The sequence below is a fragment of the Vanacampus margaritifer genome, chromosome 20 (genome assembly GCF_051991255.1).
Source record: "Vanacampus margaritifer isolate UIUO_Vmar chromosome 20, RoL_Vmar_1.0, whole genome shotgun sequence".
In the NCBI taxonomy this organism is placed as follows: domain Eukaryota; kingdom Metazoa; phylum Chordata; class Actinopteri; order Syngnathiformes; family Syngnathidae; genus Vanacampus; species Vanacampus margaritifer.
The window spans coordinates 5,981,078-6,007,936 of NC_135451.1; the positions used below are offsets into that span (position 1 = coordinate 5,981,078).

The 26,859-nt window shown below is 40.0% G+C and overlaps 2 protein-coding genes across 7 annotated transcripts in view; one reads left to right on the top strand and one right to left on the bottom strand.

Moving 5' to 3' along the window:
* Nucleotides 1–26,859, bottom strand: part of sema5a (sema domain, seven thrombospondin repeats (type 1 and type 1-like), transmembrane domain (TM) and short cytoplasmic domain, (semaphorin) 5A) — a 152,830-nt gene that overhangs the window by 49,417 nt on the left and 76,554 nt on the right. For all 5 annotated transcript variants that reach the window (XR_013289762.1, XR_013289763.1, XM_077554846.1 and 2 more), the window contains exons 6-11: nucleotides 18,911–19,009; nucleotides 14,468–14,681; nucleotides 11,894–12,179; nucleotides 9,762–9,897; nucleotides 4,813–5,017; nucleotides 239–446 (exon numbers count right to left, since the gene is read on the bottom strand). Coding sequence is in view for 3 of the 5 variants with exons in the window: in XM_077554846.1 (XP_077410972.1) it covers nucleotides 239–446; nucleotides 4,813–5,017; nucleotides 9,762–9,897; nucleotides 11,894–12,179; nucleotides 14,468–14,681; nucleotides 18,911–19,009 (1,148 nt within the window). In the remaining 2 variants the exon portion in view is untranslated. The remainder of the gene's footprint in view (nucleotides 1–238; nucleotides 447–4,812; nucleotides 5,018–9,761; nucleotides 9,898–11,893; nucleotides 12,180–14,467; nucleotides 14,682–18,910; nucleotides 19,010–26,859) is intronic.
* Nucleotides 21,610–25,119, top strand: LOC144040412 (uncharacterized). 2 transcript variants are annotated; one of them, XR_013289722.1, is made up of 3 exons: nucleotides 21,610–21,627; nucleotides 22,871–23,998; nucleotides 24,881–25,119. XR_013289722.1 is itself a non-coding variant. In XM_077554579.1 (2 exons), exons 1-2 carry the CDS (start codon nucleotides 21,625–21,627, stop codon nucleotides 23,786–23,788), a joined length of 921 nt encoding a protein of 306 aa, XP_077410705.1. In that variant the 5' UTR covers nucleotides 21,610–21,624; the 3' UTR covers nucleotides 23,789–25,119. The 2 variants fall into 2 exon arrangements, 1 of the variants encoding a protein (XP_077410705.1); XM_077554579.1 differs by having other exon boundaries at nucleotides 22,871–25,119.

Genomic DNA, 26,859 nt, shown 5'->3' on the forward strand with positions numbered 1-26,859 from the left:
CACACACAGCTGCAGCAGTACAGCATGTGTGACAATTTAGCAGAAAGGCAGGAAGGCTCTTGTTTCTGATTTAAAATCTATTTTTATCCCCCCAAGTCTTAGCTAAAGCCTCTGCCCAACACTGATCTGGCCCTCTCAGATAAGAGCATCCTACAGAAGATAAACCTTTGGAGGTGTGTACATTTGCTTTGGATGCTTTCCATTGAGACAAATGGTGTTTGCTTGCACATGTACTCACTCTCTGCCCTTGTGATAGCTGCACCTCTTCAGGGGGATCTTGATGACCTGGTCCCGTACGCCCACGTACAGCTCGCTTCGGCTGTGCAGGATCAGCAGGCTCCGGATGGGCTGCCTCTTCCTGGCTGGGAACAGCTCAATCTCTTCCAATAGGCAGCTTCCCGTGGACTGATTCAGAGGGGAGAGCACTTTCCTGATAGTGCCGTAATCTAGAAGACACACAAGTGGGTTTTGGTCACAAAAAAAAATAAAAGATTTTTGTTCCTCAATAGAGGCAAAAAACTCTATTTATACGGACATTATAAATGCAGTGTGTAACAAATGGACGGTTCACATAAATGAGCAACTTAAACTAAATTCTGGCTTGCTGAGCTTCTCAAAAAAGTTAATCAATGAATTCATCAAGCATAACATTTAACCACTACAAGAAACAATTCTGTTCAAGAAGGCATGTAAATTAAATTGTCATCTTAATCAAGAAATAAAAAGGTGTTTACATATTTTTGTCACTTTTATGTTGTAAAAAATAAACAAAACAATAAAAATTTAAAAAAAATACTAGAGATGGGCGAGTACCGATACCAGGTACAGAGACCAGAAATGGGAAATGAGAATAATAGAAAATCACATAAACTTTTTGGAATTTTGAGGAAAAATGCTGTATTGGGATGTATAAGTGGCATTGAACATCTCAAGTAATTACCAGTGCTATTAATTTAGAGCAGCTGTGCCTTACAGTCCCCAGTAAAGCCCACATAAAAATTACTGAGCCAAATTTGAGCAAGATTTTTCCTTTTTGACCAAAACTAGCAATTGCCTGATTATCTGAAGGCACTAAAGATTAACCTTAACAATCATCTTGTGATGTAGAGGATGCTAACATAGACTATTTCTCAAGGATGGCCCCCACAAATGTTGAATGTACTTAATCAGAAATTATTTTATCTGTAAGTCAGCACAGAGAACGGCCGAGCCTTGAGACTGCGTGAGTGTGTCAAGGAACGGGACCGGAGCCAATCAGGAGTGAAGCTGGCTTCTTGCTAGACTTCAGAAGAGGATTTGGATAATGTGCCCTTCAAGACATTCACCACAAAAGAAATGACGAGGAGATGTAGCTACAAATGGGGACAGGTCAAGATTGTTGGTGGAGAAATGGCAGGAAAAATAAAGTCTCATACACTATGCGCACAAATAAGAGCACACGTTGTATTGTTAAATAACGAGGGCAAAACTCCCCAGAAATTACATCTGACGGTTTATGCTATACAACTTTATTTCATATTCATTAGATGTGGCCAGGCTTAAAGTAATAGCAATAGCGATAAAGTAATTGGTCTTTACAAAATAATACATCCCTCAGTTCTGAAATAAGATCCAAGAGCAACATTTTCTATCAGAAGTTAAAAGAGTGTAGAAACAGTTATTAAAACCTAAATTCTCCATTTAGGTGAGTTTAGGCTCCCAGAGATGAAATTAGAGGTGTCCCCCCCCCCCCCCCCCCCTTAGGGAGTGCTAAAAAAAAGCATCATCTCAAACACATACAGTCCCTTGGGTAAAGCAAGAAAGTAATGAGGTGCCGAGTATGCGAATTGGCGGCAGGGTGGACTAGTAGTTAGCATATCTGCCTCCCATTTCTGAGGTTAGGGTTTCGGGGAAAAAAAGAGGAAAAAGTGTTGCTTTGTAGTTTAAAATGGCTTACTTTAACTTAGAATCCTGCATTGTATTCTGGCCAAAGGTTGAATCCTGCGCCTTTTATTGCTGTAAAGAGTAAATCCTTGTGGCAGATGCTACATGCTAAACTAGCGAGCTAGCTGGACAGATAAACCCTTTGTTAGTTGCTTGACAATTTCTTCTATATCTTCTTCTTTCTTTTGGCAGTTGGCAAAGACTTGTTGCAGTGCAAGTCACCTTCTGAAATGAAGTGTGTGCGACAATATTCAGTGATTTATTGCGAATCAAATCGGAAAAATTCTAATCCAGTGTCTTTTTTTTAAATTCCAGACAATTCTTATCTTAATTCAAGTCACTACAGAAGGCCACACTGGATTCTAGTAAAGGTAAGCCATTTTTAAATAAAAGAAAAAACTATTTTATTTTGTAATACAGTACGGGCAGCTTGGGAGTGTTCCCACATTGATCACAGCACCCCACAAATGTGCTGCAAAAAGCAGTTTTTCTCTGCCCTTGTTAAAACAAACACGTCAGTGTGAAACACTCCCAACTACATAACTAATGTTGAGTTTGCTCCATTTTATTCCCTCCCAAGCTACAGTATGTGTAACAAATGATTACAGAACAGAAAGCAGATGCCTGTTGAGTATCTGGTGTCCCACTGATAACGCTTTCCACACTTTACGCAGGCTGTCATAGCCTATTGTCACACTAGCGGGATCAAACAGAGTGTTCATTGCGGGTGACAACACACAATACGACTAAGAATATGTGCGAGATGTCTTTATAACCACTTATGTGCGCCTCCCCCCCCCCCCGCCCGGTTGGGGGGGGCCCAGCTGGTCGCTCCTCTTAACTCACTGCACTAGTTTTGCACAATACATTTTAGGGCACGTAACACACTTTGGGGGGGAGTGGGGTGGGGTGGAGACACCGTCTCCGCCCTGGAGCTCCCCTCCAAATTTTAATGCACCACACAACTTGGGGCATCGGTTGGGGCGGCCGCGGTATGAAGCAGTGCTGCGGTCGCCTGTCCGTGTGCACCCCCCCCCCCCCCCCATTAATTTATTTTAATGCACCACATACGCTCATTGACATGCCTGGGGGGCGGACGGATCGGAGCAGGGGGGGATATCATTTCCCTCTGCTCCGGTTCACCTGCCCCCAATTTTAATGCACCACACACACACACTTATGTATATACACTGGGTGGGGTCACACACACGGTTTAGGGGTAGAGTTCGCCAGTCGGCGAGCTGGCGAACTTAGTAACAGGGTTAGTTTTTCACTTAGATCGTTGGGGTGACGACCGGGGCCTCTCCCCGCTGGGCCTGGGGTTCGGGGATGCCGCCCGTCCTCCGGTGCCCCCATCTCCCCTTCTGCCCCTGGTGTTCCGTCCCTCCGCGTGGTGGGGTGGGCGCGGGTGCCCTCTCCGCTCCGCTGCCCGGCCCCCTCTTCGGCGCGGATGCCTGGGTGCGGTGTGTCCCCGGGGTCTGGGGTCGGGGGCTGGGGGGCTGTCGGTTGGTGGGGGTGGGGGCGGGGGGGCGGGGGCGGCTTGGTTGGTGGGGGGGTGGTGGTGGGGGTGCCGGGGTGGGGGGTGCTGGGGTGGGGAGGGTGTCTGGGGATTTGGGGACCTGGGGGCGGTTGGGGCTGGGTTGGGGTGGGTGGCGGGGGTGGGGGGGCGGGGGGGTCGCGGGGGGAGCGGGGGTTGTGGGCCGGTGGGGTGCCTGGTGGGCCTGCAGTGCCCCGTCCTGCTGCGTTGGGTTGGGGGCGCGGGCCGCGTTGGGGTGGGGGGCGCTCCTGCTCCGGGGTTTGCTCTCCGGCCGGTGGCCCCTGCGGGGCCCGGGGGTCGTCCTTTGGCGCGGCCGCGGCCTGGGGGGCCCTGAGGTGTTGCGCTTGCTCTGTCCTGGCGGGGGTCGACGGCTCCCCTCTTTGGTGGAGATTTTCATGCATGCTAGATCCACCACACCAGCATCTATCGAGACTCAGACACAACTTGTTTCTCCCTCAGGTCATTGATTCGGTGGAGGCTGGTGTCTGTGGATCTCACTCTGCTTCGTCTGTCCTTTCTACCTTTCCTCAGTTTCTCCTTTGGGCCCTTGAGGTTTCCCTGATTTGTTGGAGTTTGGATGTCTTTGGGGTTGGTGAAGGTTAGTGGCCCGGTGGGTGGTGTCTGGTCGGTGCTGGGCTTCGCTTTTCTTTCTTTTCTTTGGTCCCCCTTTGGGTCTCCTGGCGGCCCCACGACTCTGGCTGGATTTTGAAGTGTTCGGTTTAGGTGAACGGTATGGGAATTCTTATTTTTTTTTTTTTTTTTTCGCACGCACGCACGCACGCACGCACACCCACACGCACGCACACACGCACAAACACACATACAAAAAAAAAAAAAAAAAAAAAAAAAAAAAAGGGAGAACAATGATGATGACATTTCAAATGATCAATACTGAGATCTCCCCAAAAAAAAAAAAAAAAAAAAAAAAAACACTTATGACTCTTCCTGTTTTTTTTTCTTCTAATCTTTGAGCACAATGCTTTCATGGTTGTAATAATACCATATGTGTGACTGCACGATATGAAACAGGATACTGTTTAGAATTGATGCACTTAATGACATCATTAAGTTTATTTCAATACTATACAATAAACTGTGGCTCAAAGAGGCTGTGTTTTGGTTTATTTAACAATGCTTATCCATTGTGTTTATAGTGTGCAGTGGTGCAGAACTGCGTATTTGTTTAGCCCTTTCATCTGGAAAAGTGTGGGCGTTTCCCCATAGGTCCATTAAAAGTGTATGTGCTGAATCCTTTCAAACAGGCTTTCCTAGACACCTTTCAACATTTGAAACTTAGGTCTCGTTGCATTTTGCTTATCGAGCAGTAACTACATCTGAGGATACAGACTTACCAGTGGCTAAATAGATGATATGAAAGAGCATGTCTTTGCCCTGCACCACGTCCACGGCCACGTGGCTGAAACGGACGTTATCCTCCATGAAGTAGGGTACGGAAACCACGGGCTGGACCACCTCGTGCATCAACAAGAACTTCTGGGCGTCTTGCAAGTTCCTTTCTGTCAGGTTCACGTAGGAGCCTGAGTTGATGGTGCCGCACTGGAGACGGACAAATTGGAAAATGTTTATTTGGGTGGCAAGACAAGATTGGTTGCTTTTGAGGCTGAAAATGGCAGCAGAATTGAACATTGCTGCTTTAGATTGCTGCTGTAGTTCACACTTCCATTAAAATATAACTTACAATTTGATGCAAACAATTAGGGATGTTCGATACCACTATTTTTCAGACCGACAAACAGCACATTTTATTTTATAAATGTAACTCTAAAAAAACACTATATTCGGTCGCAGTCTAAACAGAGTAAACTTTACACGTGGAAGAGAATAATATATATTTTTTTTAAAAATCACTCAAGGGTTGAGGAATAAATGAACCTTCAGATTGGGAGACCAATCTACCCGCTAAACCATGCCACTCCTACTGTGTGTCAATCGCTGGTGTCAGGTGGAATCCTTGCACCTCAATCAATTTTGGTTCCTTTTTGGACACACTAGAAATGTTAAAAAACAGTGGGTGTGGCAAGCAAGTGGCTCAAGTGGGTGAGTGGCCATCTCCCGTGCTGAAAGTTGTGGGATTCTTCCTCAACTCTTGAGTGATTTTTTTTTCCATTATTAAATATTTTACTCTTGCCGTGTAAAGTTTACTGTTTATACTGGGACCAAATATAGTCTCTTTTCTTTTAGAGTAAATTTTACTCTATGAAATGTACTGTGCACCAGTATGAGTACTCAACTCTTGAGTAACTACCGATACTAATACCAAGTACCGATACCACTAGTACTTTTGATACGTAAAATATCCCCCCATAAATACATGCGATAATTTTAAAGACCTACGTATATAGCCCAATAAAGCATTTCCTTAAAATTGCATAAAATTAATGGAAATTTTCTATTCTTCTAATTTTGAATTCCTGATCATAAAATAGCTATACTGGTGGCATCAGCCGCCATCGCGCGTACCGATACCTTGAAATAAATATCAACCCGATAACCGACGTCTGGTATCGGTGCTCACCCATCCCTAACGTTTTTTTCTCACCTACATTTCTTTCGTACTCTGTCATTTGTATTTTCTATATTGATTTATAGATACTGTACATATTTGTCTTAACTGTTTGTTTTTTTGTAAGCTGGATCAACTATTGAACAAAGAAGAGCAATCAAGATAATGAATTTAAATTGCATTAATAATTTTAATTTCAGCCAGCAAAAAAATCTGATCAAATCTTTAGGTACAATTGTAATCATTTAATATTTTTTTGTAAATATAATATCACCATTTTTTGGTTGACACTTGTCAGTAAACAATATTATTGTAATTGTAGTTTCCTGAATGGCTGGTCGCCATATATACAGTACATACACATATTTTATCGCCTCCAAAAATATCCGTCAGCATTATAAGATTTTAAACTGCTTCTCATCAACATGTATGTCTGGAGTGCTCCTAATATTGTGGTTATATTTTTGTAATCCCATTGAATAGGCAGTCATATAATGAATTGCCATTTGCCTCAGGATAACCACACTTGGGCAGGTTACTGTTAAATGCCTGGACATTGTGTGACCATTAGTTCTAAGTGACTAGCTACAGTAAAAACAGCACGGCCACTTGATACGGATCAATTCTCTGTATTCCATGGACTGACAGATGAGCATCATGGAGGCTTTTCCAGTGATGGGCAATGCATCATCGCCTTCACCACTTCAGCAGACGGGAAATGCGCGTCGTGAGGGACAGCACAAAGCCTCTATACATGCCTGCTCTTATTGTTTTTCTCGCAGCAAAGAGACACACTGTATGAACATATATCATATTATAGCATCTCCCTATAGAGGTTATAGCTCAGTGAGATTGGCCTTGTGCTCATGGGGATCTGTATGATTACATATCTGCCATCGTGACAAGGCACGCGTGACACCTTTGAGCGGATACACGGAGATGGATGTGTGTGTTTGGCCGTTCAGTCCAGTTGAGGTGAGGGACAGAACCATCATTTGACGAGTGTGTGCGAGTGTGTCCGAGTGTGTCCGTCTCACCTTCTGTTATCTGCGAAGATTGCAAGAGCCACTGAGTAATGACATTGGAATTGCATGTTTTGAAAAATTGCTTATAACATAAGGGCTCAGCATTGCAACCACAAGGTGAAATATTTGAATCCTACTGGAAATTGGGACTGATTGTTAGAAAGATGCACTTTCAAAACGGTTCCATTTATCTGCACATTTCTTGACTCATCAAGGATGATGGTGGGACCGGACCATTTTTTGGACCCATTGTGACTCAAACGAGAATAACTGCTCAGACAAAAGTGAAAAAATTATGGCTTGCTCTGTTTATGAAGTAGGATATAAGAAATAGATGACTAGACAGCCATTTAGATTCACATAGACTCAAATAGCAAAATGAGAAAAATTCTGTTGTCATTTTGAAAAATACAAAATATGAATACTCATGAGAATTTGGCTCATTTTATACATGTGCTTTAAGAGTAATAAACATGCCAGAAAGTCTATTCCAGCACAGACGGTATTACAAAAACGTACAGCCAAAATAAATAAATAAATCAATATGCATGATTTAAACAGGCTGAGGGATTTTCTCCGCACATCGATAGGTTGTTAGGCTTTAACTTAATGATCCGGATGTGTGTGCTGAATGATGGCTTCACAGTCTTAATTAGCTCTATTTGGCAGCAGTCTATACCCCGATATTTTCATGTAAACTAGAGAAAGCTTGGTTTTAAGGATTTCTGCTCATGTGTACAAAGGGATGAAGTAATAAAATGGTCTCACCATAAATTCTGTGCTCATAAATCTAATCCTGCAGCATTGACAAATTGATGAAGATGTCACTGAAACTGAGATAAAGTGCGCGTCGGCCCAGTGGTGAGCATCAGCTATTGTGGACAATTTTTAACGAGAAATGGAGATGGCAACGCAACGCAGGAGAAACTTTTAAAAGCACATCTCTGGGGTGTATCGCCAGTATGCTGAGAAAGGGGAATACATTGCGAGGGAAAATGAGTTCCTAGAAGGGGAATGACTTTCATTCAAATAGCTTGTTTGCAGACACGTGAAAGTGTGACAGCGCTGAGTGGCTTTTCATGTCACTGGGTGTTTGCTGTGTTTTTTAGTGTAAAACGTTATCACATGAGTGCTTCTGCTTGCAGGAAATATGCACAGAGCAGGCGTGCATGCTGGAACGTGTGTGGCGCCGAAGGAGGCGGCTCACCGATTGGCAGCAATGCCTTGGAGGGATTTCAATCCCTCATGGAGAGCGGTGAGGATTATCTGGAAAACTCTACGCCTAAGAGCCACTTCTGCTAATAAAACATCCCCCTCCCCTTTTGTGTAATCAGTCGTGAGGATAAAGTGCCTCAGCGCTGCTTGTGTAGAACAAGGTTACTTGAAGTCGACAAGGTACTGGGAAATATTTTTAATAATTGATGTTGAAGTTTATTTGAATAGGAGGGTTATTAAGTGCTATGTAAAAGTGGATTACCCTTGAACATGATAAATTGGATATTATTTAATTATGAAAAATAATTTCAAAGAAAGAAGCTGATTGAGAATGGTAGGACTCAACAATTCGCTTTTTAGAGTGTAGTTCAGCGTGACTAAAGGTTTACTAAGGTAAAATCAGATCCAACTAGTGGTGCAGGTGGCAAAATGCAATTTTTGTTTATTTGATTAAGGCGCAGGCAGACAGATTTGGTGCTATGTGGACGTGTGTGGTGGACGTCATTTGTACTTCATTCATAAATATGACAATAGCATGGGACAATCCATCTGAACCACTGTTGAAATGAATTCATTGAACAAATTATGATCATTATAATCAACCCTTTTTTTTTTAGGGGTGTCAGGTGATTTTATTTTTTTTTGCGTTGTTAATCGCATGACTTCAATAGATAACTCACAATTAATCACTTATTGTATATCTGTTCTAAACGTACGATAAAATGTACAATAAAATATTTTTTCTAAGTTTCATACTCTTGTTAACATAAAAGTGAAAAAAATGTTAAACTAATAGAAATATAGTTGCATTTTTTAGTCATTGATACAGTAATTTCATTAATAATTCATAAAATTGAGTTAGTTAAAATTAAAAAATGTACTCTATTGTAAAAAATGAGTGTGATATTGATTCGTATTGAGGTCATTTTTCTGCCACTGGATGGCATAATTGCATTTGTAAGACTTTGTTGACAGCTCAGTGCATTTTTATTTTCATATTAAGAGCTATCTAATCTTTAACATGAAGCAACTTGTGCACATTTTTAAAATTGTAAAATACAACTTGACCCCAGCACCCACAAATATATACATTATTAAATTTAATACTGCAAAATTTTGACGTGGACGTGTCTGCTGCATTGCGCCTGGAATTCCCCCACTACAGGCTTTCCAAGTAAGGGGCTGGTCATTAAAAATTTTGGGGGCATTAAAGGAACTTTACATTAACTCAAAATTAACATACTAATTTAGACACCACTAGTTTTTTTTTGCAAGGCTGTCAATTGTCAACATCACATACATGGTCGATTACATCATTCACAAGGGTAAATCTTGCAGTTTTTCTGCCAATGTCATGCATGAAACCCCAGCGAGTCTATTTTCTGTTTCCTCAATGTCAGGCCTGCTGTGTCCTCAGAAAAGGCTACGTTCCAACGTACAATGGCATCCATCCACGCACACAGACTACACTTTGCGCTAGACTTGCGTCGCAACGAAAATAGAGCCCATAAAGTTTAATGTTTTATTTTACATTTACCTGAAAGTCAGGGTTGGGGTTGGGGTAGGGCAGCCAGGCTGAGCGGGAGTTCTCCTGGTACTTGAACGGTCCGTTGAAGACCTGCGATATGGCACTGAGATTGAAGGCACACACAGCCGATGCAGCGATGCTGTTTCTGAAAGTCACAAAGCGTAACAAAGGAGGATGAGAGGACAGAGAAGATGATGGACGAGAGATAGAAATAAGTGACCACCATAGCCACAAAGTGCATTTAGCATTGCCGCGAGCCAGTAATACACATGAAACACACCCGTAAGGTCAACTCCGTTGTAAATGATGGCCAGTATTGGCTCGTAAATTCAAGAAGAGGACACAATTAAACTGTTTGGCTTGTCTGATTAACTGCACACATCTCTACTGTGAAATACAGCTTCGACTTTTCAAGCTGTCACTTTCAGCATGTCCAAATGTCGTTCCGCTACAGCGGAGGAAAATACTGAGAGTACCGTTTTCATTTTCCACTCAGACTTGGCCCATGTGAATTAGAATCGGCTGTTTATTAAAGTTAGTACCTGGAGGCGGAATGTTTCCGATACCTTGGAAAAGACTTTGTTTCCAGCAATTGGGAGCCGTTGAACATAGATTAGTCAGCTCTTAGTAAGTGTTTGTGTCTGCGTGTGTTGGAAAAATGACGAAAGTATTGCAATGTAAAATAAATGAATCCCTTGATAATTATGTATCTCCCAAATACACTAAACAATAACCAAAAGTAACTGGAGTTATGTTTTTGATGTATGGTTATTCAGTTGAACATCTGTTTATGTAAAACATGTCAACACACTTGTAGGCATGACATCACATGTTATTGTGGAAGCGGTGGAAGGAGTGAGAAACCCAGATGGCTTGACTGCTCGTCAATGAATGGGAAACACTCTCATGCCAGTCGCACGAAAGTCTGCAGCGTGAACCACTACAGTTCAACTGTATATACCAGGGATCTGCAATCTGCTGCTCTGGAGCCAAATGTGGCTCTTTAGGGTCCTCGCTGATTTTTTTTTTTAGAAATTAAGATTATTTTTACATATTTATTTGGGGCGGACGGTGGTTGAATGGGTAGCACGTCCGCCTCGCAGTGCAGAGGACGTGGGATCGATTCCGGGCTTCGGCATTCCTGGGTGGAGTTTGCATGTTCTACCCGTGCTTGCGTCCTCCCACATTCCAAAGACATGCATGGGAGGTTAATTGAACACTCCAATGGATGGTTGTTCGTCTCTGTGTGCCCTGGCAACCAGTTCAGGGTGTACCCTGCTTACTGCCCGAAGCCAGCTGGGATAAGCTACAGTGACACCCGTGACCCTTGTGAGGCGAAGCGGTTAAGAAAATGAATGGACATAATTATTTATATATTTTTTATAAAATATTCTTTAAATGAATTAATGATTAAATAAAAAACATGAATAGATAAATATAAAAAAAATGTCAGAGTACAAATTTTTAAGTTGTCAGAAAAAGAGACGAAAGGTAGATGAAAAAGTAAAACAAAAAAACAAAGACCATAAAATGTCCCAAAAGAAGCAAAAAAATACCATAAAATGTCCATGAAACTTCCCAAAATGTCAGAGAATTGAATAAAAATAAATAAAAAAAAGTCAGAAGAGAAAAAGTTCAAAAAGTAACCATAAATGCCCAATGTCCAAGTCTAAAAGGATTAATGTTGAACGCTGCTATTGACTAACAGAATTATTAGGCTAGCTAACGCCTCGCTGATGATCTCTCACATCGTCTTAGCAACAAACAAAAAGGAGTTTGCCAACGTGTACGCTGGCCAGACCTAAGAGATGAACTAGCTTAGCAATAGCTAGAACAAAGCTACAAGTAAGTAGAGCACAATGGGGATAGATTTAAAATGGGACTATGAAGTTTTTTTGTTTGTTTGTTTGTTTTTGAGGAAAAGTACAATAAGTAATTTGAGTTGATTTGGGAGAATAGCAAGTGCCGATTTTGGTAGAGAGTCTAGACACTAGGGATTTTAGCAAGCAAAAGCTTCTAAACCATTTGTATGTAAAAACTTTGTGTATGGGCCAAGAAAACCGTAACTATGTCTTTTAACAATACCCAATTCAGTTAAGCAAAATTTGGTGCTGATCCAATTACATGTTGGTAAAACTCACACATTGGTAGTAAAGATGCCGTAGAGCAGCTCCAGCTCAGGCAGGTAGAAGGTGCCCTGCAGCTCGTTGTAGTTAAAAGGGATTTCTCCCGGCCGCGAGCAGTTGAGCCGAGCCTTCATGAAGGTCGTCCACGTATCCTCCAGGAGGAAACGGCCGCCGATGTCGTTCTTACAGACACGGCCGGCACGAGAAAAGACGGTGCGACCACAGTCGTGCTCCACCGCATACTCCCGAAAGAAGAAGTACGTGAAGTTGCCGATATCGTAGGATGACACAAAGTTTGGTTCTGTTGCGGAAGAAGAGAAAAATGCAGAGAAAACTGTTAAACAGATTCACTCAGTGGGTATAAGCATGCAACACACCAAAACAGTAGGTGATCGGGATTAATAACTACAGGCCATGTTATTAATGACTTTGCATTCCAATAGGAAAACTCATTTTTCATTCTTAAAGGTTGAGATGAGAAATGGCCAGAAAAGGTGAAACGTAATAGTTCTCACCCTGTCAGAAACACGTAACCCCGGCAACCACGTTCATCTTTTATGTATGACATTATTAGATCCTAACCGCACACTTTATTCTCCTTGGCAGTGATTTAATTCATCTTTAAATGGAAGTGTAGCAGCCCCTCCCTCCTTACTTCAATCTTCTTATCCTCTGCACCTTACCAGGGCGGAGCTGGAGAGAAAGAAAAAAAAAAACATCTACCCACCGTAAAATTAGTTATTAAGCACCCATTTTCCCAGGGGTTGTCATGGAGTAGCACATGGTGACTTTTAATTTATTTTTCCAATTTAGCTTGGATGTTGAATGCAACAAAACGTCAGCAGAAGGGACTGTTTGACCAAATAAAATTTGCTTCCTCTAAGCCAGACACCCTAAGCTGTCTTAAACTTTCAAATAGGCACCAAGGTGCTATTTTTTAAAAGTGTATTTCACCTTCATGGAAAAACTGTGGAATTACAGTACAAGCGTGTTGCTCCAGAATGTGATGGATATGAACACATATAATAAATAACTAAAAAATGTGGCAAAAAAAAAATGGCTACAGTATCTTCCAACTTAATGAATTAGGGTATGAAAGTAATTTTTCAACCAAGAAGCATTCATTACAACTTTGTCAGCTATGTTGAACCCCCCCCCCCACACACACACTTCTAATACTATAATATAGTTACACCACTGCAACGTAAAACTACAATTCTAAACATATCACTAAATTAAAAATTCAGGTTAGTAGATGGCTACAACTTAGCCAACCAGTAAATTTTTCGTTTAGCATTACAGTGCCAAAGAGATTTTGTAACAACTGTTCACGTTCTTCTTCAAAATCCACATCAACATTTTTATATAAATGTTATTATTATTATTCATGAGGGCCTACATCGACACTGTACATTTATTGTGAAACTAGTGTTATTATCATTCCAAAAAAACACACACAAATTGTGCGCATGTATTGTGATGAAAATCAGAAATCTTGGTCAGGCTCGACATCACAAAACTGTTCCAACAAATAGTATATTATATTGTATAACATCAAATAGATAAGTGTGTTTATCATTACTCAACATGTAAAAAAGTTTGATACCACACCTGCTGGTTTGCCATTTTTGACAATATAAAAACTGATCTTGTTTGGCAACATTTCTTTTTTTTTTGTTGTTGCTGATTTTGACTTTTCCCACATAAGAATAACATGGATTTTTTTTTTTTTTTTTGGGGGGGGGGGGGGGGTGGTTATCTCATGTTTTTAGTTGTTATAGTGGACACCAGGATAATATGGCTGGAACGTGTTGTAAACTTACCAAGCTTGTATACAATATTTTTAACATGAACATCATGCAAATCAACTTGCAATTATAATTGGTAAGTTAAGGTTCAATCATGAACCAGAAGAGTTGATATCATCCAAATTACACGTTTTATTGGTTTAGACACGCAAATGTCATGTCCACTGAACCATCTACGGGTCTAAAGGGGTTATAGTTTTTCATGAACACTGAAGAAATTGTCATAGGGTTTGCATAATGGTGTAAATTTCTTGTTGCTCAAAATGTTTCAAGAGTCATGAATGTCTCAACTGATAGCAAAAAAAGCACCCCCTGAAGTGAAAATGTCCAAATTATGTCCTAAGTGTCGATATTTTGTGACACTGACACATTTTTAAGGTTTTCCCACAAGGAGCTATATTGTACTGCACTGACAAGTGTCTGAGGAAAGGACAAAGTTTAACACACCTGCTCTCCATTTACTGAGACCTTGTAACACTAACGAGCCACATGAGACTGGGAATAAAAATGGCTAATTGGGCCTAATTTGGACATTTTTACTTAGGCTGTGTACTCAGATTTGCTGCCAGCAGATTAGACACTATTAACTGTGTGTTGAGTTATTTTGACGGGAAAGTCCGTTTAGCAGCACTCTGAGGAAAATGTCATTTCTACAGTGTTGTCCCAGGAAAAGATACAAGCATATTTATGAAAATGTAAGTGTTTTTTGTGAGATACTGAATCCATTTGTAAAATGGTAAATGCCTATTCTGTTTTCATTCCAGTAGCTACACCTGCCTACCATTAAGCCACTTGGAGTTGTACTGGGCAGTGCGTAGCGGTGGCAGGCCGCCCAGGCTGCGGTAGATAGCGGGGTCTCGCCCGGAGAAGTCCATCGCCGTGGCTGCGTAAAGCTCACCGCTGGATGTGATGAGTGCGGTGGAGTTGTGGAGGGGATTGTAAGGACACCGAGCCATTCCACTTATCTGATCGTGGATCTCGGTCAAATTGGTGAGCTGAAAACACAAAGGAGTAGAAAATAGTAGGGAAATGGTCATCGACAGAAAATAGACATTCCCAAGACCATGTAGAAACATTATTATTTTTCTTTTTAACACAATCATCCCGAGGGAACTCAAACAAAATAAGAGGCAATGTACTTGCAAATGAGATTCATTTCTTACTTATTTCTAAAGAATGGATCTGTGCAGAAAAGCTGGCAGGAAAATATAGGACAGCATATCAAAGGGCAACATTAAAATACAAACCAGCGAGCTCTGTTAATGTTTTGTTTTCTTCTGCTAGTATGCAAATGGCACAAACAAGAAAAGAATCATTACATTATGTTTGGTTTACATAGCACACACACAAGATATGTGAACAAAGCTTGAAAAGGAACAAACATAAGGGCAGCTTTGGACTAATTAGCAGCATAAACCACACAAATGTAGCAGCTGCCAAGTCCAATGATGTCATAAAATATGCGATAAGACGCCAGCTAATTCCAAAGCTCCTTAAAAAGTCTTAGTTTCAGTGTTTCCTGTTTGCTTTGTGATGCTGTGCAGCTGCTCGTCTGTTCAAAACATCACTTTGCCAGATCTTTTAGAGGCTTTTCGATCCCAATATAAACCTGACCTATCTTTGACAACCTACACTTACCATGGCATAGCTTTAAGATGTATTATTCCATAGTTTTCATGTAAACACAATACAAAAGGATTAGCTGGGGGGAAGTTTATTTAAGTTAGCCTTGAAGCAGTGGAGCGATTCTGGATGCAATTACTTTCCTATCACTCAAAAGTTCCGCAAAAGTATGACTCAGTACCGGAGGCACAAGTCCTCCAGTGTTGGCCAAACTCTGCGCCTTGACCCGTTCACAGCTCAATTTCCTCTCTGGCCTCACACATTTTTAGTAAAGATGTAACGAGTTTGCCCATATGGCAGGCCGCACTCCATTCAACAAGCGGAAAAAGGCCACTTCTTGAGCCAATTTCCGATTTGGATCGGAGTGGGTTTGTGTTTGCTACGTCCACGTCTGCTCCACCCAAACCACAACAAAACACAGCAGTTCTGTCTGCTCGGCTGCCCTGAGATGAAAGCTTGCTATTGACTGAACTCCTCCTGTGGGCCGGACAAGTCAGTTTGGGGCCATTTAAAGGAAGAGCAATGACAGGTCAGTTGTGCATCCAAGAGGAAGTGAATATAAAGGTAGTCTATAGTGAAGGCAGCAGCTGTGCAACAAAGACATTGAAGTGTCTCTAAAAGCCCAGAAGAACGGCTTATTAAACACAAGGAGAATGGGCTTGATGTTTGGTGCTACTGAGAATTTAAAGTTACACAATGTAACATGAAACCTAGCCTCAAACATAACTAAAAGACTGTTTTCATATTTTATATAAATGTATATACATATAAATACAATTATTTATCTAGGTACAGTTTAATGAGCCATTTTCACTGAAGCAATTAATACATATATAAATTTGACTTGCAGCCATTCAAAGAAATTGTTTTCTACTATGTAAATAACAATAAAACCATAATATAGCATGTTTAGATAGACCATTAGCTTATAGCTTGTAACAGTCAACAAGACTTTTCGATCAACAAAAATTGACCTATTAAGTAGAACAAATAATCAAATAAATCCAAGCTGATATTGAAAAATATTATCATTCAAATGATAATTTAGTTGGCTAAAAATATTTTCAAATACTTTTGCAATAAAGCATAAAATTGAAATATGTCTAATAATTAGGATCTAGTCCAGAGGTGGGCAATCTCGGTCCTCGAGGGCCGGAGTCCTGCAGGGTTTGGAGGTTTCTCACTTCCAACACAAGCTGATTCCAATCAACAGGATCGTTATCAGGCTTATGCAGAGCTTGCTGATGAGCTGATTATATATCAGCTGTGTTGGAGAGGGGCAACATGCAAAACCTGCAGGTCTCCGGCCCTCGCTGCCCACCTCTGATCTAGCATATAACCACCCTTAAGAGCATATATGCACATTTCCAAATGGTAGACATTTCATATGTGCATAATGAAAGGTTCAACAAATCTGATAAAGGAAAAAGCATATGATGAGAAATGGCTGCTATAGTCTGAACATAGTAAGGACTATGAACAGGTGAACCACAAAATGAACTTAACTTAACGTAATCAACGTATGGGGTGATAATAATTTGATCAGACACAGGAGAAATGTTGATTAAATGCAAAAGCAACGGGCTGTGGATCATTCAGTATCTCATCCACAACTCTAAGCTAATTGAGGAGTTCTCTGATGTCTTCTTTAGATCTTTCAAAAACATCAAAAAGCCCAAAATACATCAGTCACAATACCGCAGAGGGGTATTTGTACGCCAGAATTTTTGAAAGGATTTTTGATATTATTATTTAGGAATAGTAATCAGAATTTGCATTCCTAGCTGGAGTTTTACAAGAGTTCCTCAATTTTTGATACACATTCCAACAGCTTGTCTGATGAAATTTAGCTCAAGCCTTCTCTCTTTCTCTCAAAATGAGCTATGATTTCTGCAGTGATCCATGATAAGTGAGTACCTTTGACTTTTTTGGAGCATGCTTATCAATTAGCATAATAAACTCTGTGGGGGGAAAATAAGAGAAAAAAATCTGATGCATTTTAACATTTGGAATCAAACCAAATTTTCCTAGCTGAAAATAAGAATATCATAAATAAGAGTATAATGGTCCATTTTCTTGTATTTTCTGATTCTAATCCATTTGGGTGGGAATCTTAGTAACTAGATAGAAATATTTTATTTGCTATGATTACAAATAAGATAAAAAAACTGAACATCCATAGTGACTCACCAGATACTCTAGCTTTTTCACTGAATACTTGTTTTCTAATTTGGAGGACTACTTTTATCCTATTATTCAAAAGTAACAGCACTCTTATTAAGAACAATCTTTGCCATAACCACCTTTGAGTCACATTAAACCGAAGTGTCAACTATAATAACATTCCCTACGTACACAACCATCATCATTTTGTGCAATTTAATGTCCACTGTGTGCCACCAGACCATCAGTGGGTTAATGTGACGTTTGATGATATACTGCAATAATAATGTCATGACATTTGAACGTTTTTCCCCGTGAGAAATGTCAATGTCAATTTTATTTGTATAGCACATTTCATATGGCAAGCATAAACTGTGCTTCGGGATAGAAAACAAGATGGCAATACATTAAAACAAACAAGCAATACAATAACCAAACAAACAAAACTAATTAAAAACTAGCTTCCAAAGGCAAGAAGTTCCAGTGTTGGACCATAATAACTAGTGCTGCCACTAGCGAATATTTTAAAATCGATTAATCTATCGATTATTCAATTGATAAATCGACTAATTGGATTTGTTTTAATTATGCATTGATGTGTATTATAAAATCATTTTTTCCCTGATTACTGTTTATTAACCAGTGATTGGTGTTTATTTTGTAATTTGTATCGGTAAAAAAAAAAAAATAAATACAAAAAAGGGGGATTGGCGTTGTACTATGTAACTAGTTCTGTCATTGTTTTCTAAAGTAAAAACAAATGTTTGCAAATGTCTTATTTTGATTAAACACAGAACACAATCAGTCTTCTTTCATGAATGACTACAGTAATCACTAATAAGTGAATAATTACTGTTGATATGCTGAAACCAGCCATTTTCACTGAAGCAATCCCCTTCGCTCCCGGCTGTTTTACTGGATTGATTGATTTTGTAAGGCCCACAGAACATTGTGTTCTATTGCTATAAAAACATGGAACCTACTAAAAGAAAGATTAGAGTCTCTTCTTTCATCAGGAAAAAAAAAAGTATATTTCTGTTTCCGTTATGCAGCAATTAGCTAGTTTAGTTTAATCATCATTCACAAATCTGTGAATGATGATTAAAAAAACAAAGACAAAGAGCCTTTTTGCAATATGGCCCTGGTTGATCTCTTATACTCTGCTGCCACCTGCTGGCCGTTTTTGCAATAACTACCATTGCTGTAAGCATTCTCTTCAGTTCAGAGGCTGCATCAAAGCCTTCTGTATGGTCTAGCATAAAAAAACAACAACATAAAAATCGTAAATCTGTATTTGGGACCATGGCAATATGTAAAATCGAACATTTTTTATACGTTTTGGGGAGCAAATGAGTTAAAGACTTTTGGGGCATGGGTCCGTGTTAGAGGAGGAAAATTTATATATCATATATAATGAAGGCAAAAGGTTAACTGATACCGTTCGATTGGTGCAGATGGGAGTGAAGGCATTGGTCCCGCAGGTAAACAGCCTGTTCCCATTGACAAGCAGCACCCTGATGTAGTTCTGGCACTCCTCCTGCGAGAAAAACAACATAGAACGATGGAAGTTAGCAGCTGGAGGCCGATCCAGTATCTACCTATTGACAAGCATGAGCATTAGGCACAGGGACGAAATTACACTTTGTGCTGGCAAATGAGACTGAACACCCGAAACCGTGGGAGGGTCACTCTGAAACGTGGTCGGGCTTGACTTCATACCATCAAATCTAATGCTGCTCAAGTCAATGTGAAGCACATCTGAGTCAGATAAGTGACAAAACAAAGTAAAGGCAGGGGACGACATCTCAGGATTGGCTTAGAAAATGGTCTTGGTTGGTCAAAAAGTGAAATGAGTGTAGAATACATTTCACACAACCATGTTTCGTTTCAGTTTGCTGCCCCCTGCATGAATCAATTCACTTTGTTCTCGACTGCGGTTAAGTACACACAGCACCACTCTATTCTTGACTCTGTCTTGCGTTCAGACTTTGGCGTGGGCCTGCAGCAAAAACACTTAGCGAGAGCCTCACGAGAAATAAAGCAGGGTGACAATGTGATTGATTTATCGAATGATTGATTGCCGGGGTGAACTTTGCCGTCAGGCTTTCAGCGAAGTTTTGCTTGAGATCTCCATGAACAAGCCCAGGACAAATGGAACAGCAGCAGTCAGTACTCATGTCAAGAGTGCAGCGATTGTTTTTGTTTTTTTTGCCCCCAGATACACTAATTCTCACATGGTTCTGACGTTTGAATAGGGTTGATGAACGGGCCCTTGTAGAACTCTAAAAGCAAGAAAAGCTGCTCGTGTCTGAGACAATTGTGATGCAGATGTGATTCGGATAGAAATTAATGATCATAATTATAAAAAATAAAATTATAATTAATTAAAATGTATTAGTGCTTGGTTTGGTATTACACAAAAAATGTTGTAGAATTCTTATTTAATAAGGCTAAACAATATTAATAATTGTTTCAAAACTGCCTACCTGATCAACATTTGTCATATATGATAACATGGCTATTTCTCTTGGATGCCAATTACCCACCAAAACGTGTTTTTACTGTGAATAAACTCAAGTATAAGTTTACCACTTACCAATAGCATAATTGCCATGGATATATTTGCAATGTGCGGTCGAAGGTGGGATTTGAACCTGCAACCTCCTGGTTACTGGACAATGCACTTTACCAACTGCTCCACTGAGCAGTATCAGATAGGCGGTAATGATGATAAGTTGTATGTTTAGAAGTGGGAGTGGAAAGTGGGACTTAGAAAAAATGTCTGTCTGTCCTTTTGAAAATGAATGGGAAAAAGTTGATATTTCACGTTAAATTGTGTGAATACTGTAAGTATTGTGAAATCAGACGATATATACCCCGGGGAGGTGGGAATTTTTTAAACGAGTTGAAATTTGAACAGTGTAAATCGGAAGTATTATGTGGGAGTTGTTACACGTCAAAAAAGTGTAAAGAAATCACAATAACGTGGGAATGCTTCAGCATTTTCACAATTACTGGGATTTTCCTATAGTAGACTACACACAGTATAAATGGTTCTTACATTTAGCTTGCTTCAGTTAAGAGGAAGTATCATTTATTCTTTCTGTCTGTGTAGATTCTCAGTATGTAGTTATGGAATTATTTTTATTTTTTTTAAAGCCCGTATCCCACTGATCGCTTCACCAAAAGTTTTAATAATCGCAAACACTTTTTGGCCAAGAAATTCGGATCATGTTCAAAACTTCCTTGCGACAAGGGTTTGTTCAAAGTCACATATGTTCAAAAGTTCTTGGCAATAAGAGTACAAGTAGTAAAGAGGAAGCAGCTATGTTTAGCTTGCAAGATTTGTCTGCCTTGTTGAATTGGAGATCCGACTTCAGGAAGAGGGCTGGAGAACCCACGGGGTCAAATTTGGCCCCTATAAATTCTGCTACTCAAATAACAAAGACCTTTATTTTTTTTCCAGCAGTGATTTTGTCCCTGTGTTCTTGTTTCCATTGGCCAAAGTGTGTTTGTACATTCAAAATCCAGTTCTAAAATCCAACAAATAAAACAAAAAATATATATTGTTCAATGTAGCTGTGTATTTGATTGATTATTTTCTTAAATTCTAAATAGTTTACTGATTACTGTTAAATTTCGCGCTAATCCTAAATTAGGGAATAAAGGGTTAAAATTGAAAAAAACATATATTTTGGTGTTCAGTGAATTTATAGCAGTCATTTAATGTATAATTCATAATTTTCCAAAGAAGAAAAGGGTTCTTGGGTTCTCCAGGGTTAAAATCCTGATTCAGAGGTTGTAACAGCCATGGATGGGCGCTACTAGTTAGCCAAGCAGCGAGCTACAATAGGCCACATGTACTTGCTTTTTTAAAAGATAAAAATAAGTTATTAAGCATCACGATAGTAGAGTGATAGTAGAGTGACACATCAGCATGACAAAATAAAGTGGCACCACCATGTGGTACGGTGCCATACTTCGGATTGTTACAAGGTACAAACGCTGACATTTTGTATGTAACAAAAACATCGGTAGTTGTAGCACAACATAGGCTATGCAGGCTCCATGCCTGTTCCAAAGGATGCCAGAGCCTTTCGTGGCAAAAGTGTAGAGGCTGGATCGTGATCTTTTTGAAATGGATGGGTGCTCATGGTAAAGCCCACACTAATCTTCCCCCTCGTGTGATATAGAAAGAATAGTTTAGACTCTCAAAATGTGTCATTTACTGACACTAAGTACAGCAAATGTATGTTTTTATGAGTGCTCATGTACGCGTTCTCATGTCAGCAGTTGCTATTTCTATTGCTGCATTACTACAATTTGATGGCGAAATCTGTGCTACTTGAAATCATTCAGCTATGTACATTATGCATGTGTAATTGCAAGTCTTTCTAACAGCTTGGCCCTATAATAAATAATGGCATAGTTAATATTTTCCCAGCCTTACAGTCTTGTTTACGTCTCAGCTAATGTTCCATGACTATTGTAATACGCAGGCTGTTAGTTTTGTTATAGAAGACAAGGCAAACAGCCCTGTCAACTCAATTCTAGTCTTGCTTTTAGTCAAAATTAATAAAATATACAACAGAAGAGCAGATAAGCGAATCTGAGAGTAATATTTTTTATGGAAAATTTACTTAAAGCACAGGCGCAATGTCTTTACAATAGATTACTGGTGGTATATTCTGCCAGATAAACCACAAATGGCTTGTCAGCAGCAGAAGGAAGCCCTTTATTGCTATTCTTAGTGTAAGCCACATGAGTCTTTTCTCACAGGGGAAGTGAGGAAAACAATTTTACACTCAAGGACTGAGGTAGGGTTAGACTGTAATTCAGGAAAAAACGATCCCTTGCCGGAAAGCCTCTGCCTGCTTGTGAAAGGTCCAAACCATCCTCCACGTCACGTTAACTACAGGTTGACACAAACAATCAGGGATCAAAGCTCCTTGGTTTACTTTTAAGTTTTATTTAGTTGTAAAGCAGCTGTTTGGTACATAAATATGACAACACAAAAAGAATGTTCACTTGTTAGTGACAAAAACTGGAGCCGGTGGAGTCACACTAAGATACCCTTAGACATTTTATACCTTGGTTACCTCACTCTACAAAGGTGTGACTATAAATGAGTCGATTAAAAAAAAAAAGTTTATTGCACCCTCTATTTTCTTTATGCAGTTATTGATCAGAGCCACTATGTCACAATGACAACTCTATGATGTCACCTACACTTAAAAGAACGATCAAGCAATTACTTTCATGCTATCCGCTTGTGAGTTTTCAACTTGTGTTAAAGTATCAAAGACTCGTCTTCCAATATGGTTGACTGCATTCATTCTTTTTCGCGCTGTCCCTCTGCGACCCATGTTACAATCAAGTTTGTGTGTGTGGGTTCCAGCTCCTCAATGTCAAGGAGAAAAAGCTGGCACTGGATGGAGGTCTATTTGGGATGAGCAGCAAACAGAAACCTTCCAAATCAGATAAGAAACCAACTGTTCCTTCCCATCAAAACGAGCCACGAAAACAAACTGTGATCTGTAACCAAGGAGTCCTTTACAATGTTCGAGTTCCACGTGAGGAGGCACGTGGCGATCAACTAAGTCTGTCAAGTTCTGAGTACGAGAGAATCCTGGCAAGAGCGAGGGACCCGATTATCTTGGCGAAGGAGAAGGAGGTTGGGGAAACGGCTTCTCAAAAGAGAAAAGAGGACATTAAGGCTGCAGAAGAAAAAAAACACAAGATGATGGAGCAGGACCGTTGCTCTCTTAGGCAGGAGGAAAAAGCTGACACGCAGTCCAAAACACAGAGCTTAGAACGATATCGGCACATGCGGTGCAAAGCTCAAATGGTGAACGACAATCAGATTCTAAAGCTGGACACGTATATCCAACGTTGCAAGATCCAGGCTGACGTCGACACTCAACACCAGTGGAAAAAGCACTGCGAGGCCGTCGCCGTTTCCAGAGAGAAGGCAGACTTTGAGCGGGTGCTCAAGTGTACTCAGGAGGCGCTCATCAAGCATGAGGAGAGGGGGAGGAGGCGGAAGGAGGAGGGCCGCCTCCATTTACAGGCGCTACAAGAGCAGATAAGGGAAAAGGAGCACGCCGCGGCCGTCCGGCGTCGAGAGAGGCTGAGCGGAGCCAAACACGTGTCTGACGAGGTTCAGCTCAAAGATAAGTGCATTGATGAGATCAAGGAGGAGAGGCTGAGTGATTTAAAAGCTTGTGGGGTTTCGGACAAATATTATAGTTATGTCAAGAAGAGGACTGCGGAAGATGGAGCGAAATCCAAGAATTTCCAGTATCACTCACAATGAAGTTTGACAAATATGGCGTCAAATGGATACAATTTGCTTTTGAAGGAGTAGGGTGAGGTGCACTGCAAGCTACACATAAGACCAAACATCAACGTTGGTGGACTAGGCAGCTGCAAGCATTGACGGATACTACAAGTTTGTGAACAATGACTGTCATAACGGCAGTTTTATCAGACTTGGACAACAGTCCATTGCAGACCAAAGATCCCTGTAAAGTATTATTACTTTATCTTGATTACATTGCAGTTATTTAGAAAATGCACACCACTGCTTGTTTTTCATGCTGGTGCTACTGATAGTTGTACATGTTGTACAATGTTAACCTGTCCATCTGGTGGATGTGGTAAACAGGACATTTGTACAATTACATGACATTTTTGTGGTCAGTTACTAAAACCTACCACAACAATCCTTTTATTGTCTCTTCTCTATTCTCTCTGCACTTCTTTCTCCCAAATATTTAAAGTGTAAGTCAATCTTAAACATTTCTTGACAATAATATGCAATATGTGACCTCACAAATCTAAACATGACATTCTGATTAATATTACAATTTTGGAATATGAGTTTTGAAGCAAAAAAAAAAATGCAGTTTTTGTCCATCTCAGGGAGCGCCAATTTTGCCACTTGATGTCGCCTGAAGATGACATCAATGTTCCTCAGGTCTCAGGTAACAATCAATCACAGCTCACCTGTTCTGAAGCTGAGGTGTGATTGGTTGTTACCTGTTCTGAAACTAAGCTGTGATTGGTAGTTATCTGAGACCTGACCTGACCTCATCTTCAGTGGCAAAATGGCCGCACCCTGAGGTGGATAAAAACAGCTGGATTTTTCTGCTTAACTCATATTCCACAAATGTAATATTAATCAGAATGTCATGTTTAGACTAGTGAAGTCACATATATTATTGTCAAGAATTTGGGTGGGTTGACTTCCCCTTTAACTCTTAATAATTCAATAAATACAATACATAACTATAATATAAAAGGGTGACCTGTTGTTTATTTACTGGAACAGTCCTGTTTTTGACCCTTGTGTCCTTAATCCCGATGGAGTTCACCAGCCCTGTTGTTTTGTCACACTTTTACACAGGTCCTATCTCGGTGTCCCGTTTTCCAGTCAGCAAACCAATTGGTTGGGCAAGGGGTCTGCAACCTGCGGTTCTAGAGCTACATGTGGCTCTTTCATTCATCTGTTGTGGCTGTGTGACTTTAGGAAATTAATTAACGAGTATTTAATTTGGAAGGACCTTGTTCATTTTTCAAATGTAACTCAAAATGTGAAGATTATGGTGCTCTTGTAACATTAAAATAAAACAAAATACATGTCACAAAATACACGCGCCAATGTGTGAAACTGCTGTTGGACCCCTGGTTGGCAAACTATGGATCATTTTAAGAAAAGAAAAGTGTTTGAATAAAACAATGTGCCTACATGAACTATATTCCAAACAAACATGACTCGGAGATGGCAATTTGCAATCATGTGAAAATGAAGCTGACGTACACGTTATAGCCCTCATGTGATGATGCTGAACGCTACAAGTTTTTATATATCACTGGCATCAGGCAAAAACCTCACAAAAGTCACAATTCGGTAAATTTCACATTTTTATCAAAACTCTATTCTGTTGGTCAGTCCACACGTGTGGGTGTTAGTTTTAAAATGTATTGACCAATCTGAAGTGTTGGAAATGGCTCACTGTCTTAGATGATGTAATGTTAATGGTTGAACAAACCTCCTGAAAAGTAATTATTTTGGAGGTACAAGGTTTCAGCCTGACGATAGCGATATACCAATAAAACTATATACAGTAGTGTAAGTCGCACTTTAGATGTCAAAGGGGTTTTGTGGCTCCCAGTGTTGTTTTTTTCCCATGGTAAATAGCCCAATTGGCTCTTTGAGCACTGAAGGTCGCCGAACACTGGTTCGCCCCATTTGTATAGCATATCAATCACACTGTTGTCAATGTCATAGCGATGCATACAAATTAAAAAAAATAATTTATCTGTTAATTTCCTTACTATTCACTTTAACATTCACGTTTGTGTCATATTGGAACTAGAACTACTTCCTGCTTCCGTGTCTAAGAATCATGGAAAATGTAGTCAGACTGAACAGGAGCTGAGCATTTCCGGCGTCACGTTTGTTTTTATTTAAAGACATGTTGTTTTATTCCGTTTTATAAATGAGGTTTTGCACAAAAAAATGCTTGCATTCAACAGTATCATGGTTGGCAGTTGACTCCAGGTGCATTTAATGACCACGCACAAAGTAACAGCAATGGCTAAAACGGGAGCACATTGCAGGGAGTACATAGAAACATTTTAGAATTGATTTGATGTGCCAAAATCAGAACAGCTGCATGTCAACTCAAGTTCCAAGGGATACACATTTTTGAGGTAGCTAACAACAACAAAAACTGTCAACCAAGGTAGCAGTTAGCAATAGCTAAAGTAATAACACAACCACCGGTCACCAGAATGAATAGCGATCAAATTTGTTAATAATAGTTACTGGTGAAAATTTATTGTATATAGGATTTTCAGCAAAATGTTAGTGTTTTTGGGTACATTTTGAAAATCTTGTCACCCAACACTATTACAAACATTAGTTTATACTACAGGGAATGATTTGCACAATGTTGCAGACAGCAGTGTTATTAGTGGAATATTTCATGGATCAAAAGAAAATTTGAAAAGCATATCATGTTTAGGGAAGAATAATTGTATATAATTAGGGATGTTTGATACCACCAATACCGATGCTACTACAGCATAAATTTTCCCCATAAAATGACAAATCATTTTAAGACCTATATATTCAAATATAGCATATTTCCTTCTTTTTTTAAATTAATTTAAATTAATGACAATTCTCTATTCCTCTAATTTCTAGTTCCTGATTGATAAACGGCCACAAGAGGGCGTCATGAGTACGATATCTTAAAATAAGGCTGGTATCGGCACCAATATCGATACTTGATATCGGTATTCGCCCATCCTTTATAATAATATATAATATATATAATAAAATAATGAAGATGGGTCAGCGTTTTATTCTCACCAACG